This window comes from Anas acuta, chromosome 32, assembly GCF_963932015.1.
Source record: "Anas acuta chromosome 32, bAnaAcu1.1, whole genome shotgun sequence".
Lineage (NCBI taxonomy): Eukaryota > Metazoa > Chordata > Aves > Anseriformes > Anatidae > Anas > Anas acuta.
Genome location: NC_089010.1, coordinates 1,181,240 through 1,196,591, shown reverse-complemented (window position 1 = coordinate 1,196,591; position 15,352 = coordinate 1,181,240). Strand labels below are relative to the sequence as shown.

General features: G+C 43.6%; 1 protein-coding gene across 3 annotated transcripts; it reads left to right on the top strand.

Moving 5' to 3' along the window:
• Positions 1–475: 475 nt before the first annotated feature.
• Positions 476–15,268, top strand: PBX4 (PBX homeobox 4). Of its 3 annotated transcripts, none has more exons than XM_068664508.1 (9): positions 476–829; positions 4,697–4,770; positions 11,418–11,659; positions 12,019–12,209; positions 12,524–12,659; positions 12,911–13,067; positions 13,266–13,372; positions 14,003–14,089; positions 14,465–15,268. In XM_068664508.1, exons 1-9 carry the CDS (start codon positions 582–584, stop codon positions 14,555–14,557), a joined length of 1,335 nt encoding a protein of 444 aa, XP_068520609.1. In that variant the 5' UTR covers positions 476–581; the 3' UTR covers positions 14,558–15,268. The 3 variants fall into 3 exon arrangements, with proteins under 3 accessions (XP_068520609.1, XP_068520611.1, XP_068520610.1); XM_068664509.1 differs by lacking the exon at positions 476–829 and adding an exon at positions 4,230–4,258; XM_068664510.1 differs by lacking the exon at positions 4,697–4,770 and having other exon boundaries at positions 619–829.
• The last annotated feature ends 84 nt before the right edge of the window (positions 15,269–15,352 follow it).

Sequence of the window (15,352 nt, the reverse complement as noted above, 5' to 3'; positions counted from 1 at the left end):
ACACTGGGGCTGGATTCACTGGGGCTGGGGTCGCTAGGGAGGGGGACATCAGGGCTGGGGATACTGGTGACATCAGGGAGGTGGACACTGGGGCTGGGGACACCAGGGTTGGGGACACTGGGGCTGGGGATACTGGGGAGGGGGATACTGGGGAGGGGGACACTGGGGCTGGGGTCACCGGGGCTGGGGACACCGGGGTTGGGGACACTGGGGCTGGGGACAAGGGGCCCTCGCCCGCGGGGTGCCGTTGCCGTTCTCCAGCTGCGGGGAGCAGCCCTGTGGGGTGCGGAACCCCTCAGGGGCCAGCCCCGTGATGGCGCCTGAGGCGGGAGGGGGGGGTGGTCGCACAGGACGAGGCCGACCGGGAGGCGGCGGAGGGCCCGGGGCGGAGCTCGGCGGCGACCGGGGAGGGGTCGGCGGCCACCGGGGCTTAGAGGGGCGGCGGTGGGGGCGGGCCACGTTCGCGGCGGGCGGAGCGGCCCCGGCGGGGAGCTGAGGGGGTGGGTGGGGGGGGACCGGGTGGGCTTGCGGCCGCCGCGGCCCTGTTGTGTGGCAGCCGTTGGGGCCCCGGCCCCGCCGCCATGGAGGACCCGGCGCGGCTGCTGGTGGCGGCGGCCGCTCACGGAACCGGGGTGGCTCTGCCCGGGGGCATCCCCCCAACCGGAGGAGCCGCCGCCGCTGCCGGGGCCGCCGCCGCCGCCGCCGGGGATCCGGCCGCTGCTCCGCCACCGGGGCCGCCGCCGCCGCCTCCCGCTCCTCACGATACGGGCGATGTCCTGCAGCAGATCATGGCCATCACCGACCAGAGCCTGGACGAGGCCCAGGCCAGGTAGCGCGGGCCTGCGGTGGGCCCGTGGAAGGCGGCGGTGGGGAGGGAGCGGCCCCCGGGGGGGTGGGGAGGGGGCTTCGGGGTGCCCCCAGCACCCGACACCCCCGGTATGGAGGTGGGGAGGTGGGTGGTGGGTGTGTGGGGGGGTCGGGTGGGTGCCGGTCCTTTTCCCTCGCAGCCCGGTGCCGTGACTCAGCTGGGTGTCGGGGATGTCGCGATGGGAGTCGGGGGGGGGTTTGGGTCCGAGAGCTGGGGGGCACGGCCGCTGAACGCCGCCTGGAAACGCTGCTGGGGTTTGGGGTTTGGGCCTCCGGGGTCCCGTCCGGCTCGGGATGTGTCCTGCTTCTGTACTGGGCTCACTGGTGTTAAAGGATCTGTGGTGGGGAGCTGGGGTCTGGGGGCACAAAGTTCCCGGTGTGTTCCCGCATCCTCGCTTCTCCTCCGCTGGGATGTGCTTGAATAGTTGGATGGAGCCTGGAGGAGACGCGGGTTCTTCACGTCTACCTCTCAGCCCCCTTCCTTTTCGTTAGAGCCCGCTGACAAATTCAGGTTTGGGCTTCGGACTCGGACCGCAGCCACCATCCCTGGTAAAACCGGGGTTGTTCTGCATGGTGGGACCTGAACGTGGAGCGATGAAGTGCTTGGATCATGGTTTGCTTGGCAGGGAAAGAGGGAGCCTGGCCCGGTGCAGGTGCAAAGTGCCGGGGGGCAGCTGCACCCAAAGATCTGTCAACACCCCCTTACTGCTCTAAGTTTCGCTAGAATGACATAAAAAGGGAAAAGAATCGCGTTCGTTCTTTTCCTGGGCGCGCTGTAGTGCCTTGTTGACCTCCTTGGGATGTAAATAATTGCAGAGAACAACATAACGTGCTGCAAAGAAATCACCATAATTCAGCATCTTCTCGTGTATTCTCTTTGCCCTAGAGGTACGTCTGGCCCTGATTGGCGCCGTGTAATTACATGCTTTGCTTACTTGGCGTGTGCTGGTTACGAGAGGTGGGCAGCCCCGATGATGAGGCAGTTTGGAAGAAGGTGGAGACTGGAACAGAGCGGGCTTATGAAATCGGCGACATGGTTTTCTGGCCTCCTCTTCCAGTCAGTCGCGTGCTGCTCCGACTTCCCGCTGCGAAGCTCGGATATTCTGTGCCCGTTGAACCTCCCTGCCCGCCCCCAGTTTTCCCCCATCGGATCCGGTTGTAATGGTGCCAAGCTAGCGGCTTGTTTTTTTTTTATTTCTGCCTGGTTTAGCCCTATTCAGGTACACCTGTTGCTGTCGGATGCTGTCAGTGACTGATGCAGCCCAGGCAGATGCTAGGCTCCTGTTGGTTTGAGTGGGTTGTCTGAATATAAGCAAAAATGGTCCTTTCAGCAAAAGTCATCATTTGTTCTTAAAGAAAACACTTCCAGGTAATTTTCAACTGCAGGGTGTAGGGAAATAACCCCTGTAAGTGGTGCTTGCTCTCGGTCAAGCGTATGGCCACTGGTAATGCAGGAGTCATCCCAACGTTCAAGTATGATTTTCTTTTCTACCCGGCACCAGATCTCAGAAATACCTGTGTGCAGCTCCCATCAAGTTTCTATAGGAGTAGAATGGCCTATAGGTAGCGGAAAAGAAAACTGCAGCTCTTACAGCCTCATATTTAAGGTAACTGAGAGCGAAAGAAATTTGTCGGGAACTTCAGGTCCAAATAACAGTTGAAGAATGGGCTTGGAAAGATGACTTGAGCTTTGTTTAAATGATGTTATTTTATCTGCACTCATTGTCTTAGAAATGCTGTCAAAATATACTTGAAGCACGGCAGACTTGAAGGCCCCAGAATTTTACAGTGCCTTTACCATATTTTCATGTCGGTGTGCATAACAGAGGCTTTTGTGTTCTGGACAAGAAGTTTGTTTGGTTTGCTCAGAAAATCTTAAGAGGACTTAATGCTGAGAAAGTAAAACTGGGGCCTGGTTTTAAACCCATAGCTCCAGGGACACAAATGGGGATTTGGGACTTCTCATACCTCAGTGGAGCAGCATTGCTATGATTAACGGCTTTATTTGTTGGGAATTACTTTTATTCTTTTGCATTAAAAATGCATGTTGCTGTACTTTGAATGTATTATTTATATGTAGGTTTGAATGTCCGAGGGTTCTCCTGAGTTCCAAGGTTCTTTCAGTGCAGATAACTCGGATTTTTAAACCCTAAGGTGAAAGCTTGGGTCAAAGTTTGATTTAGAGAAAATTAATGTAGCACGGATAAGTTTAACACTGCTATTAAACGTGTTACCTTATCAACTTACAGCTCTTGACAAGAGTTAGAGGCGTTAAATTAATTATGCAGTTATTCCTGGGAAGCGTCTTGGCTCTGGTATCTCTGCCCTCCTGCCTTGTACGTAAAGCACCACTTTTTAAACCCGGGTGGAGAGTACAGTCTTGAGGCTTGGTGTTCATTTTCCCTCTCTCTCCCTTTCCCTTCCCCCCTTAACCCCCCCCTTTTTTTTTTTCCCTCATCAGGCAAGGACAATAGACTCCACTAGGCTGTCTTCTCAGCTGCCTTTGTTCTCAGGCTGTTTGTCTTTGGGTTGATATTATCAAACATCTATAGAGATGAACTGGGTTTATGCTTCTTTTGGCCGTGTAATGAAGGAAACTGGCCAATTGACTTCAGCTTCTGCTATTTTTGTTAAAAGCCTGTGTTCTGACGTTCACTGGTGGTTCAGTTGCTGTGAATGTTATTGGTGCAAGCTTGTAAGGAAGCTGAAGCTGAGCACCTGTGTTTGTGCTTTTTCCAATAGCCTGAGAACTGGCTGATGTGCAAGACCGAAGGCTAATTTGTTTACATAAAAACCATCAAAAGCATTGAAGCCTAGGCGTGAGGGTGATTTAAATATTATTTCTGAACTACAAAAGAGGTCGCAAGAAGCAAAAGAGACTCTTTGAGGCGTATGTTGCAGCTAGGCACTTCTTTCCACTGCCAGTCAGTGGAAGCGAGGCGCTAACCAAGCGAGGCACCTACCTGCTGGCTGCTTTTTAAAATTGGTCACAGCCTGTATCTGTGGAAAATGCTGCTCACCCTTTGTGAGCAACTTCAGCTTCCTGTCTTCTGTGCTGCTCTCCACACTTCACGTTTGTTTTCAACAAAGCAAGAGATGCAATTCTCAAAGCATGTCTCTATCCTCAGCTTCAGTGAGGTAGTATTAGCACGTCTTGTAAAACTTGTACTAAAATGCTGTTAAATGCAATTTGTGCGATGATATGCAAGAGATTCTGGCATTATATTCATCTCCTTACAATACGGTCAAGTCTGATTTCAGCAGCCCTCCCTCCCTCCCTGTAAAAACGCCTTGTTGTTCTTCATCTTGTAGGAGGTATCTGGGTACCTGTCTGCCCTTAATCACTACGAGTTCCTGAGTTGCCTCTCAGAGGAGGCATGTTTTTAATCAGGTGGCTGCTAGCTGTTTAAATTGAGCAAACCCGTGAATGGTAGTAGTGTTCTCTGTTCTATATGCTATAAAAACCCTGGGTGTTTTTCTCCTTTTTCTCTGGATTCCATTATTAGATTATAGAGAAGTTTACTAACCGAAGACTGCGCTTCTTGCCCCCACATAAAATACTCTTTTGGTAGAACTGAAGTTGCTTATGGTTCATATAAGCTCTGCAAAATTCTGAATTTAAAGGCCTGTGTGTTTCTATGACAGCTTGCTCCCAGTGATGAATGAATATGGCACTTAAATGAAATATATCACCAGAACTTGCAAATGTACTTCTTAATCTTATACGCTAACCTGCTATTACTGAAGCACGATCCAGTTCTCTGCAAGCCTTGGCATCTTCGCTGTGTTTCCTGTTGGCATTCACTCACTCTTTCTCCTTTCATTTCAGAAAACATGCCTTGAACTGCCACAGAATGAAGCCTGCTCTTTTCAGCGTGCTGTGTGAGATCAAGGAAAAAACAGGTGCGTTGGTGTCTCTTCTGGTTTCAACTTGCAAAAAAGAAAACCAACCCCACCAACAGTCGGTGATTAGCTTTGCTCTTGTTTGATGCGGCCCGCGTTTTCCCTTATTGGTTGTACTACTTACGGCTATTTTGGGGGATTAATAATGTTCTGTAAGCTGGGAATTGTTTTGATTTGTTTTTCATAATGCTTTTAGTGTTTTCATTTGGAGAAAACAATGTTTGTTTGTTTGTTTGCACAAGTGTTTTGCTTGTGCTGAGGGAGGAAATCTATAGATTTTTTTTTTTTTTTCTTTTTGATATCTGGCAAAATACCTAGACTGTCCTGAATAATGTATCTGTGCTGTTGTGCTTTTTTTTCCCCTTTCCTTTAAGGAATTGGTACCAAAACTGTGGTGGTAGTAAGAGTTCTAAGCTGACAAATAATTGTATTATGGAGGAAAAGAGACAGTAAGAGAGAAAGCTTTGGGATATTGGAAAACAGAAGTGGCAGGGAGTGGAATTGGTGGGTATATCGTGCAACTGTCTTTTTGAAGAGCAGAAGCATCAGGAGCAAACAAATTTCAATTTTGGATCACTCAGTGTGTACTCATACATAAACTCTTAAACAATGTTGCTTGAATATCTAATTTCTATGAGCTGTAGTGAACTTGGACTTTTTAAAACAAGATATCTATTTTCATTATCTGCACCTAAATTGGTGCTTTTTCAGCTTCTGGCTGTATGAATGCTTGACAACCTAAAGCTGTGTTTGCATTATTTCTTCTAAAAGTGTGTTGCACCTCGCAGTACGTTTCATAACGTCACCGAATAAAGACCGTACAGTTACGTCCTCTGTGCTGCCCTTGTCATCCCAGGTAGCTTTAAGGCAGACGTTGATGTTCCCTTTTTAGGGTTTGGTTGCATATATCCCATTCTCACAGTAGCAGTTTCATAAGAAAAACATAGAATAAGTGTGAGTGTGCTGTCTGGATCTGCTTTTCCTTCTGTCTGTACTTTGAGTGCCGGTATCCTTAAAAGAGGGTCTTTCATCTGATTTTCCTTTCTACGTTGAAAGCTGCCTTCTGTGCTTTATTGATTGAAGCTGTGACTTCTCCGAGCTAAATGCACTTGCAGGAACAGGCTCTGGTATCTCGGTTATGCTGGATTTGTTTTGGTCTCATAGGTTTTTGAATGTCTGATGGTCTGTCTATTCCTTATTTAAATTATGGGGAGCAGATGTTACGGCTTCAAGCAAACAAAAGCCTGGACATACTGTAGCACAAGGTTTTGGGCTTTCTTTGTGACCCAGGCACACAAGCTCCTTTTCTAGCTCTGAAATCAGTTTAAAACATGTTCCTCCCCCCCCATCTTTCTTTCGTCCTTTGTTGGAGTGCTAGTATCATTCACAATAGCTCAGGATAAGCCGTACGCCTTTGCAAGGGGCAGCCAGCTGAAAGGTGCTGAAAAATTCTGCCCAATAGCAGTATATTAATTAAAAAAATACAAATGACTCTGATTTGGCCACGTTTAATAATTGTTCAAGACCTCATTTTTCCTCTAAAAATATATATTTATATATTTTTTATTTTAAACTATTCATTTATGGGGAAAGTGGGTATTTTGTTTTCAGGTAGGTCTTAAATATGTATGCCTGGAGCATATGTAGCTGTTTGAAGAGGCATCTAATCCAATAAATCCTTCTTAGTTTTTTGGGGGGGAACTCACAGAAGCAGGAGCATTTTTAATCTATGCAGCAAATAGGGTTTTGGTGTGCTGCTGATTGGGTTACGCTTCAGATATAAGATTCAAGCTATATGAATTCAAGCATGGCCTAATTCTATAATAAAAACCAGAATTAAATGTCTGTAGCGTGGAAGATGCGTGCTTTTGGTGCTGAATATTCCATTTTGGAGCTCTTGGCTGTACTGTGCTAAGGGAATGCTGGGTTGTGATGGGGCTTGCTGCCCTTTGGCACAGGGAGAGGGTGTTTCTGCACACTTTTGTGGAGCATGCTGCACAGTGGGACCCAGATTCTGTATTTCTGACCTGTGGTACTCCACAAACACATTCCGTGCCTCCCCTTGCCTTTTCTTTCTCTTTTTTTTATTTTTTTTTTGTTGCCGTTGCTAGCTGCAATCTGCTGGCCTTCCTTTTAATGTGCTGGCACTCAGCTCGGTCCGTTCAATGGGCACCTTTTGATTCGGTCATAAAACTTGGCAAACGGTGTGGCCGAAGAACACGCTTTCTCTTTGTTGCTGGGTTTGTTGACATTCTTACGTAGCCGTGCCTTGTTCCTCAGCACTCGGAGCCCTGCTGGCTTTTGTCTTCTGTTTCAATTCGCTTTCCTCTCTCTCTCTCTCCCCCTCTGTCTCTCTGAGTGAGCAAGACTGCCTTGAATTTTGAGAAAGTGCTCTCCTGTTACAGTGCTTTGAGACCAGCTGAACCAACAGCGCTGTCATTCTCTGCGCTGGCATTCTTGGGAAGCTGCTATCCTAACTAACTGAAAAATGCAGTGTTTTGTATGCCTGAAGATTGTTCTTGTGGCTGCTGGATGAAAAATCTGTTTGGTAATGTGTGTGCGGGGTTATGTTAGCACTGAGAGGTGGTTTGGAAGGGGTTTGTGATGGTTTTGAGCCAGTTTTAAGGTGACCTGCTACTAAAAAAAAATGCTGCTTTCTCACCTAACAGCTTGATTTGCTACATGGATTGCCAAATGGAGGAAACCCTTCTGCTTGAATAAAACATCACAAGTCAGTATTTAGCAGTATTTATAGGATAAATGTTTGCAGGTGTAACGTAGGTGATAGGATCATTTGGGGGGAAAGCTAAGCCATTGAGGAGGAGGGATGCAGGTCTGTGGAACAGGACATGCACAGCATCAGTGCATTACTGTTTGCTTGCACTGCTGGTGCTGTGCTGGCGAGGCATGTTCTTGTGTTTTCACTGAAAAAAGAAACAAAAATCAAAAGCAAACTAATGGTGGCCAACATGGGACCCAACTGCCTACTTCTTTGCACTCTGCATAGGTATTTTCTGCTAAATACAGCATGGGCTTTTAATTTCTGGCCCTAAGATGACAATTTTTGGTTTTAACTTAGTATATTCTATACCCACTAGATGCGTTTATCTTGCTCTTCTGCATTATTTGCTCTTTGAAGGAAAATCTGGAAAGGAAAGCAAGTCTAAGCAAAGTGTGCAGCACTTATTTTGGTACCACTGATCTTGTACAGTTCATTACAGAACTGCAAATCTTTAATTAATGATATGTAAATATATTGTAATGATTGCATTTGCATACTGAGTGAGGCTTCAGCACCTTAGGTTGTGATGTGTTTTAATTAAAGATTAATTAGAAATGATGGGAATTTCATTTTGCTTAGTATAATTATTTTACATATTTGATGAATATCTGGTAGGTGATGTGCAAGAGAATGCACAATATTATATTAGTGCTTGTGACAGGAGCGACTCTTCAGGCGTTTTAATCCAGTCTAGGGTTTTCTTAAGCATTCGTAAAAGTGAAATATTGTGAAATATTTAAACGTACCATTACACAAGGACTTTATAAAACACTAACTGTGCAGTAACTGGTTTAGTGGAAGGGCAAACCCAGTGTTCAGCTGTCCTCTCAACAGGTAGGAAAGAAAATGGATAATTTGTATTTTCTCAAAGCTTGTATTTAAAGGCAGCCAAAGAATCACATAGTTACTGAGCTTCTTTGTGTCTTTGCCAAAACTGTTGGGAGCAGCTGTGTTTTTTCCTGGTGCTTTTGCTGTACCCATGCTCCAGCGTCTTCACGTCTTGACTCAAAGCTCCGAGTATTAATAAAGAGCTGTCATATGCTACGTTCTTAAAGTGTTGTGGGAACTTCAGAAATCTGATGGTCAGAAGGCTGCTGAGAGGGGGAAGCTTTCTTTCTGGCCTTATAAGCATTGTGAGTCAGTAGAAAATAATCAGTAGGTAAGGACGGGCATATTTAACAAGTCTGTCGATTAGTATGCTTGGTTAAAAGTGGTAAGCTCTCTCCTTTTGGAATCCTTTTTGTTTAATCCAATCTAGTTTTTACAGAAGCCACAATGCCAGCAGGAGTTTGCCATCTATCAGGACTGTGTGCAGAAAGGACTGCTGGAATTGTTCTTGCTAGACTGTCAAAAGAGACTTGCAGAAGCTGGTGTGAACGCAGCATTCCTACAGTGGCAAGGGTTTTGCTCTCCCATTCTGTCACTTTGGTGAGATTATCAACTCTGGGAGGTTGGTAGACAAGTGACTGCAGCTCTTGTACTTGGAAATTAGGATCAGCTGCTGCACGCAGCAAACACGGTTATGAATTCATTGACTAGGTAGTTTTGGCTGAATCTCGTGTAAGTTATGATCTGTACAAATACTATCACCGGGTGAAGATGCTAGGGGTAAAGATAAAGTTCAAGCACAAGGTATCCATTCCAGGAGATGATGGCATTACTTTAAAAATAGTATCTGTGCTGATGATTTCTGTAGAACTTGTATTTTACCTGTCAGGCAAATTAAGATGCAGTTATGCCAAAAAAAAAAGTTTGAAATCAACCTGAGAGAGCGGGTTGGACTGACTGAGCTGCTTGCATTCATCCGTTCTTAGGTCTGTTCATCTTTGAAAGAGTTCATTCAATAAACCCTTGAAATACTAGGTTGAAAATGCAGTTTACAGCATGTTAGTGGTAGTTAACTCCTCTCTAGTTCCTTGCGACTTACCAGATTCTTCCAGCCAACCGGATTCTTCCCTTGAGATTGTGGAAGTGCTTTATACATGCTTTTCAGCAGTCAACTTGAGATGAGCTTATGTGTAATTGATGATAACTAATGTCTAATTACCATAATTAGACAAGTGACATAAAATTAAGCTGCAGCTGGGAGCTTGACTTCAACATGAGGTATGCTGATATGCATCATAATGTGCATCAAAAGGTGTTTGGCAGAAACGCATTCAAATAAGAACACGACACCAAAATACCTGTTCCTCCAAACTTACACTTGCCAGTCCAAACAGTTTAATGTGGATTTTGTCAAAAAAATAAATAAAAACAAAAAACAACAAGGAGTATTCTCTGCTGTGCCAAGGCCTTCTGGAAAAAAGAGCCCTTTTTGTGTTTTGTTTCTTGTTCATTCGGTACCATCAGGTTTATGCTGTAGATGGCCTGCTATTATTTTTAAGATATTCTCATTTTAATTACATAATGGTTAGAAAATCAACTAACATTTTACATATTTAACAGGCCCCTCCTGTTGTGGTTTAACCTGGCAGGCAGCTGAGTACCACACAGCCACTTGCTCAGTGCCCCCCCCCCCCAGCAGGATGGAGGAGGGAGCTGAAATAGGGAAAAGTGGGAAAGCTCGTGGGTTGAGATAAAGAAAGGATAATAAGAAAGAAAAGGGGTGGGGGGAAGAAATGGGAAAAAACAAACAAACAAACAAAAAACCACAAAATTTGTAGTAATTTCTGTATGGCCTGCAAAATATCAAGTTCAGCAACGTGACTGTAAGTTCAGACTGTGCATTCAAAGTTGTGCACCTGGCACGTTGCTTTTTTAAAAAATATGCTAGTTTTCCTATAAAATGCTGAATATACTATAAATTCATACATTAAATGTCTCTGTACATATACAATGTTCTCGTGCCCTCATACTAGCATCTATGCATAACAAGAGATGTTCTGTGCTTAGCTTTGGTAGGGAATAAAATATTCCTGTTAACCTGCTGATTAAAATTAGGAAAAGGTCATTTGAGTTTTGTAGCTTCACAAGATTAAGACCAACTGTTCGTTAAACTAAAATTGCCTAGCAATTAAAATCCAATTAAAAGGCAAAGAGCTCTTGGCGTTTTTTGAATTGACTCAGTATCTCATGAGTTTTTTTTTTTAAGGGAGTTCATGATAAATTGTCAAAAACTGGGAAATTAAGTTTTCAAAACAAATTTGCTCAGAATCAGTCTTGAGTAATCTGAGCACAGAGTCCGGCTTTGTTGGTTATAAGCATAATGAAACTGGCTTCTCATCCATATTTTCTTTTTTTTTCAGATTTTAACAGGACAAAATGTAGTCTGTTGTTGCACACTATAATTGTGTCCTTGGCATATTAAGCAGCCTAAGTGAAACTTGTCCCTTGTGGACAGATTTCAGCAGGACCTTACAGTGGTGCGGTGTTCTTTCCAGTTCCTGGACTTGGAAATGTAGCAGCTGTAGTGGTTCAGGCTTTTTGTTCACCTACTGCAGTCTGTCTTCTTGACCCAGGACCGGTTACTGCTGAGGACCACGCAAGCAGCCAGGCAGCAGGCTGATAGGTGGTCAGCTGCTCTGTAAGAATTTCCTGATTTGTACAGGCTGTTAGGAGTGCTAGTGTGTGAGCTCTAAAATCATTTCTAAATGTGTATGGAGTGTAAACTAGTAGGACCCTGAGTAATCTTACCATCTGCATGCTTTGGAAAACTCGCCTTGTGACCTCATGTTTCTCGATCTGACCGATGCTTTCTTCTGATGTGCTGTCTCCTGGCTTCTTTAATACTTCCTTTTTTTCCCTGACCTCAAGAAGCACTCTAAAGCCTGTGAAGGGTGTTTACATGCTCTACCAGATCTGAAGTGGATGCTTTGTCCTGTTTCAGAACTAATCTTTTGATTCCCTCTTTATATTTATCTAGTGTTAAGTATTCGTGGTATTCAGGAAGAAGATCCCCCCGATGCTCAACTAATGAGACTAGATAACATGTTGCTGGCAGAGGGTGTCTCCGGGCCCGAGAAAAGAGGAAGAGGAGGACCAATGGCTGTAGCAGCAACATCAGGTGGCTGTCCAAATGACAATAGCATTGAACACTCTGACTACAGGGCCAAGCTGTCACAGATCCGACAGATATACCACTCTGAGCTAGAGAAATATGAACAGGTGATCTTTCTGCATGGAAGAGTTTTTATCATCTCAATTAAAAATAACCGTTTTTTCCTTTGGTGTTGGTTTTAAGAACAGAACAGGAAGCATAATAAATTCAGATGAATGCAAGGATATCAAATTCGGTTGAAAACTTATCTCAGTGTTACAGAAGTAAGGTGAAGATAGAGGGACTGGACATCAAACTAAAGATAATAAATGTCTCGTTTATCTTTGTTACAGCATTTTGTAAGAGTAAATAAAAGTAAAACTGAAACATGGAAACTCCTCTAAAAGTTTTTGGATATGTATTCTTGTTGGGGAAATTAATTCCGGGGTATTTTATTGTTTGTCGATACAAATGTATTTATTTTCAGGCCTGCAGTGAGTTTACTACCCACGTTATGAACCTGCTTAGGGAACAGAGTAGAACAAGACCAATTTCGCCAAAAGAAATAGAGCGCATGGTGAACATAATCCATGGCAAATTCAGCACCATCCAGATGCAACTGAAGCAGAGCACGTGCGAGGCAGTAATGATCCTGCGTTCACGGTTTCTTGATGCAAGGTACTGTGAAAACACAACCTAGTGATAACAGATGTTTAAGTCTGGACTTTCTCTGTTGCTCGATGCCAATGACTGCTTAAGAAGCCTTGAGTCTGTCGTTCCCAGTGTTGACTTAGTTTAAATATTGACAACTTGCCACCTGTTCTGCTTGCTAAGGTATGCTTGCTTTGACTTTAACATCTGATTAATTCCGTGCAATTCTTATGTTCTCCTTCAAATGGGATGTATTTTAGAGTAGACCACTGGCTTGTTGTTCTCTGTCAGGTCTACTCTGTCACGCGGTCTAAGTAGGAATAATTGTGCTCTTTTGATAGGCGTAAACGACGTAACTTCAGCAAACAGGCAACAGAAGTACTGAATGAATACTTTTATTCGCATCTGAGTAATCCTTACCCCAGTGAAGAGGCCAAAGAAGAGCTAGCAAAGAAAGGTGGCATCACAGTTTCACAGGTATGAAGGATTTTATCCGAATTAAATTAAGTGACTTCTTTTCTTAAATAATGTTGTTTTGTCCCCAGTAGCTAGCAGGAGGCTTCACTCGCTGCTGTGAAATAGTACACAGCATTTAGGTTATTCTGAAGGGTTTAGTAGGGTGCATTTTTTGCTTGAAGCCTGCTTTAAAATGCTGCCTATGAGTAACTTGTGAATAGAGTGTAAATGTATTAGTTTAATCAAATGCTAACGGGGATATGTGTCTCCAGGTTTCCAACTGGTTTGGTAACAAAAGAATTCGATACAAAAAAAACATGGGGAAGTTCCAAGAAGAAGCCAATATTTATGCTGCAAAAACCGCTGTAGATGCAACAAATGTTGTGGCTCAAGGCAACCAGGCAAATTCTCCATCTACACCAAATTCAGGTAAGCAAGAGCACTAGTGAGGAGATTGTTTGCTTGAAAAGTTTCTAATTATTTCCTGCGACGACGAGTACCATGAACTACTGATTTTTGAACCAGTCACAGGATTTCTTTTTCTGTTAAACTTAGTTTTTCTAGGAGTACTACAGTGTCTATGATTTGCATCACAAAGTGGTTTTTGTTTGTTTGTTTTTTCTTAAGCTTCCTCTGGATCTTTTAAGATGACAAATTCCGGAGATTCGTTTATAAACTTGCAGTCATTGACTTCCTACCAGAGCTCCCCAGTGGGAGGCAATGTGCAGTCGCAGGTAAGCAGGTTTTTTAAAACTAGATTCTCTTAACATCAGATAAGGGTGGATTTTTGGTTCTCTAGCTAGCACTGACCAGAATGCAAGAAGTGACTAGAGTCAAAATGCTGAAACGAGTCAAGAAACAAACCTGCTCAAATATATGTTCAAATATATGTTTTCTGTTGCAACCAGACCTTTTAAAATGAATAAGATCTAAATTAACTTACTGGTATTCCTCCATCCTTCAAATTTACATTACTAAATGGTTTTTCCTTATTTTAGAGTCAGTCTTGCTCTGTATATAGAGAACTTTGTGTAGCATTGTAGTATTTCTGTTAATAGTGTTGTCAGATGCACTGTAAGCTTTCTGATGAATTCCTAAATGCACCTGAACTGCACAGAATTTGCTCCTCTCACAAGAACCCAAGTTGCTCTATGAAAAGCTGCATGTGACAGTAGGCTCGATACCAGATTCTAGTTCTGTTAAATGACCTCTTTAAGTTTAGCTCAGTTAATAGCAAGCAGCTGCAAAGAAAACTTCAAAGTTTTAAAATAAAATAGGTCATCCTACTCATAATACTTCATTTCTTTGACTTGACTTATTTTTTTCCTCTCTTATTGTTGTTATTCTGTGGGCTCTTGTTATAGATGGATTCCTTGCATCATGTCATACACCAGACAGGAAGATATGACACAATTGTGGGGAATCCTTTGTACACGACGCAGCGCATAGATGTAAGATCTACTCAAGTATTACTTTAGTTGAAACAAAACTCATGCCTGAGATTGGCTAATGATCTGTAAATAAACATTAACTTCATTTCCTACCCCCTGAGATGTCTGTTGTGGGGACAGGAAAAAGCTGAAAGTAGAAGCTTTTGGTTTATTCCTGCCACAAACAGATGGCAGTAAGAATGCTACTGTAAAATCGGGGTGGGGCGGGCAGGAGGTGTTATGGGGTGTTCCTGGACTGTTCTTTGCCAGGAAATAACAACTATTTGATTTCATAAGCACTGTTACTTGTAGGGTTTAAGCATATAAAGGCATACTTTATTGTCTGCAAGTAGTTTCTTAAAAGATCTAATGAAATGATGTTTGTTTTACCTTCAGGCTAATGGCAGCTGGCAGGATGCTACCACCCCTTCATCAATCACTTCACCTGCTGGAGATCCTGGAAGTGTTAATTCGGATGCGTCTAATTAAGTTTTTAGGACCTATTGATGAGAGGAAAGAGGTCATTAGTGTAATTTGTCAATGTTGCTCTTTTGCCAATACTCTTGTTTATACAACTTGACACACAGCTAATTACCTCAGAAAAACCCTGGAACCAATAGAAGATTGTGATTACAATGATACCTCTCTACCTCTCAGCCTCACGCAGTTGAGTTCTTTTTACTTATGCCCATTGGGATGTGAAATTGTTTTAAAAGAACTTGCTTCATTTTCCTAACCAAATTCATTTTTTTAAATATCAATTTTATGGTAAGAATCTGAAAGTGTCTCTTCTAGAACTTGGCGTTTGTCTCAAGTTTTACAGCTTAAGAAAATTGACTTATTTTAATTTCCATGAAGTTTTTTACTCTGAAAGTTCTGTTCTAGCTGATAGATACTAACAATTAAACCCCCTGTATTGTAATTGTATGCGTTCTCTGTATTGTAATTTTGTATAGGAAAATAAGCTTTTCTTACCTAGACTTCATTCTGAGCTGATTAATCAGAACGTTGCTTTACCAAAACTCACTGGACTTGGCTCTCGGGTAGCCCCTTCCATCCTGTGTCACCCCTAATCCTAATTTAATGTCTAGTGTAAAACCGCCTCCCCCCCCTAGGTTCTGTGCATTCCTGCCGCTGTTAATACAAAGACCACCACTTTCAGTTGAGATTTTATCAAAGATAATAAACTTCCAAAGCCTTTTTTTTTTTTACTATTATTATTATTATTTGTTTTTCCTCTTTCCCGCCTATTCCGTGAGGGGAAGGGGGGGGGGGACGCTGAGG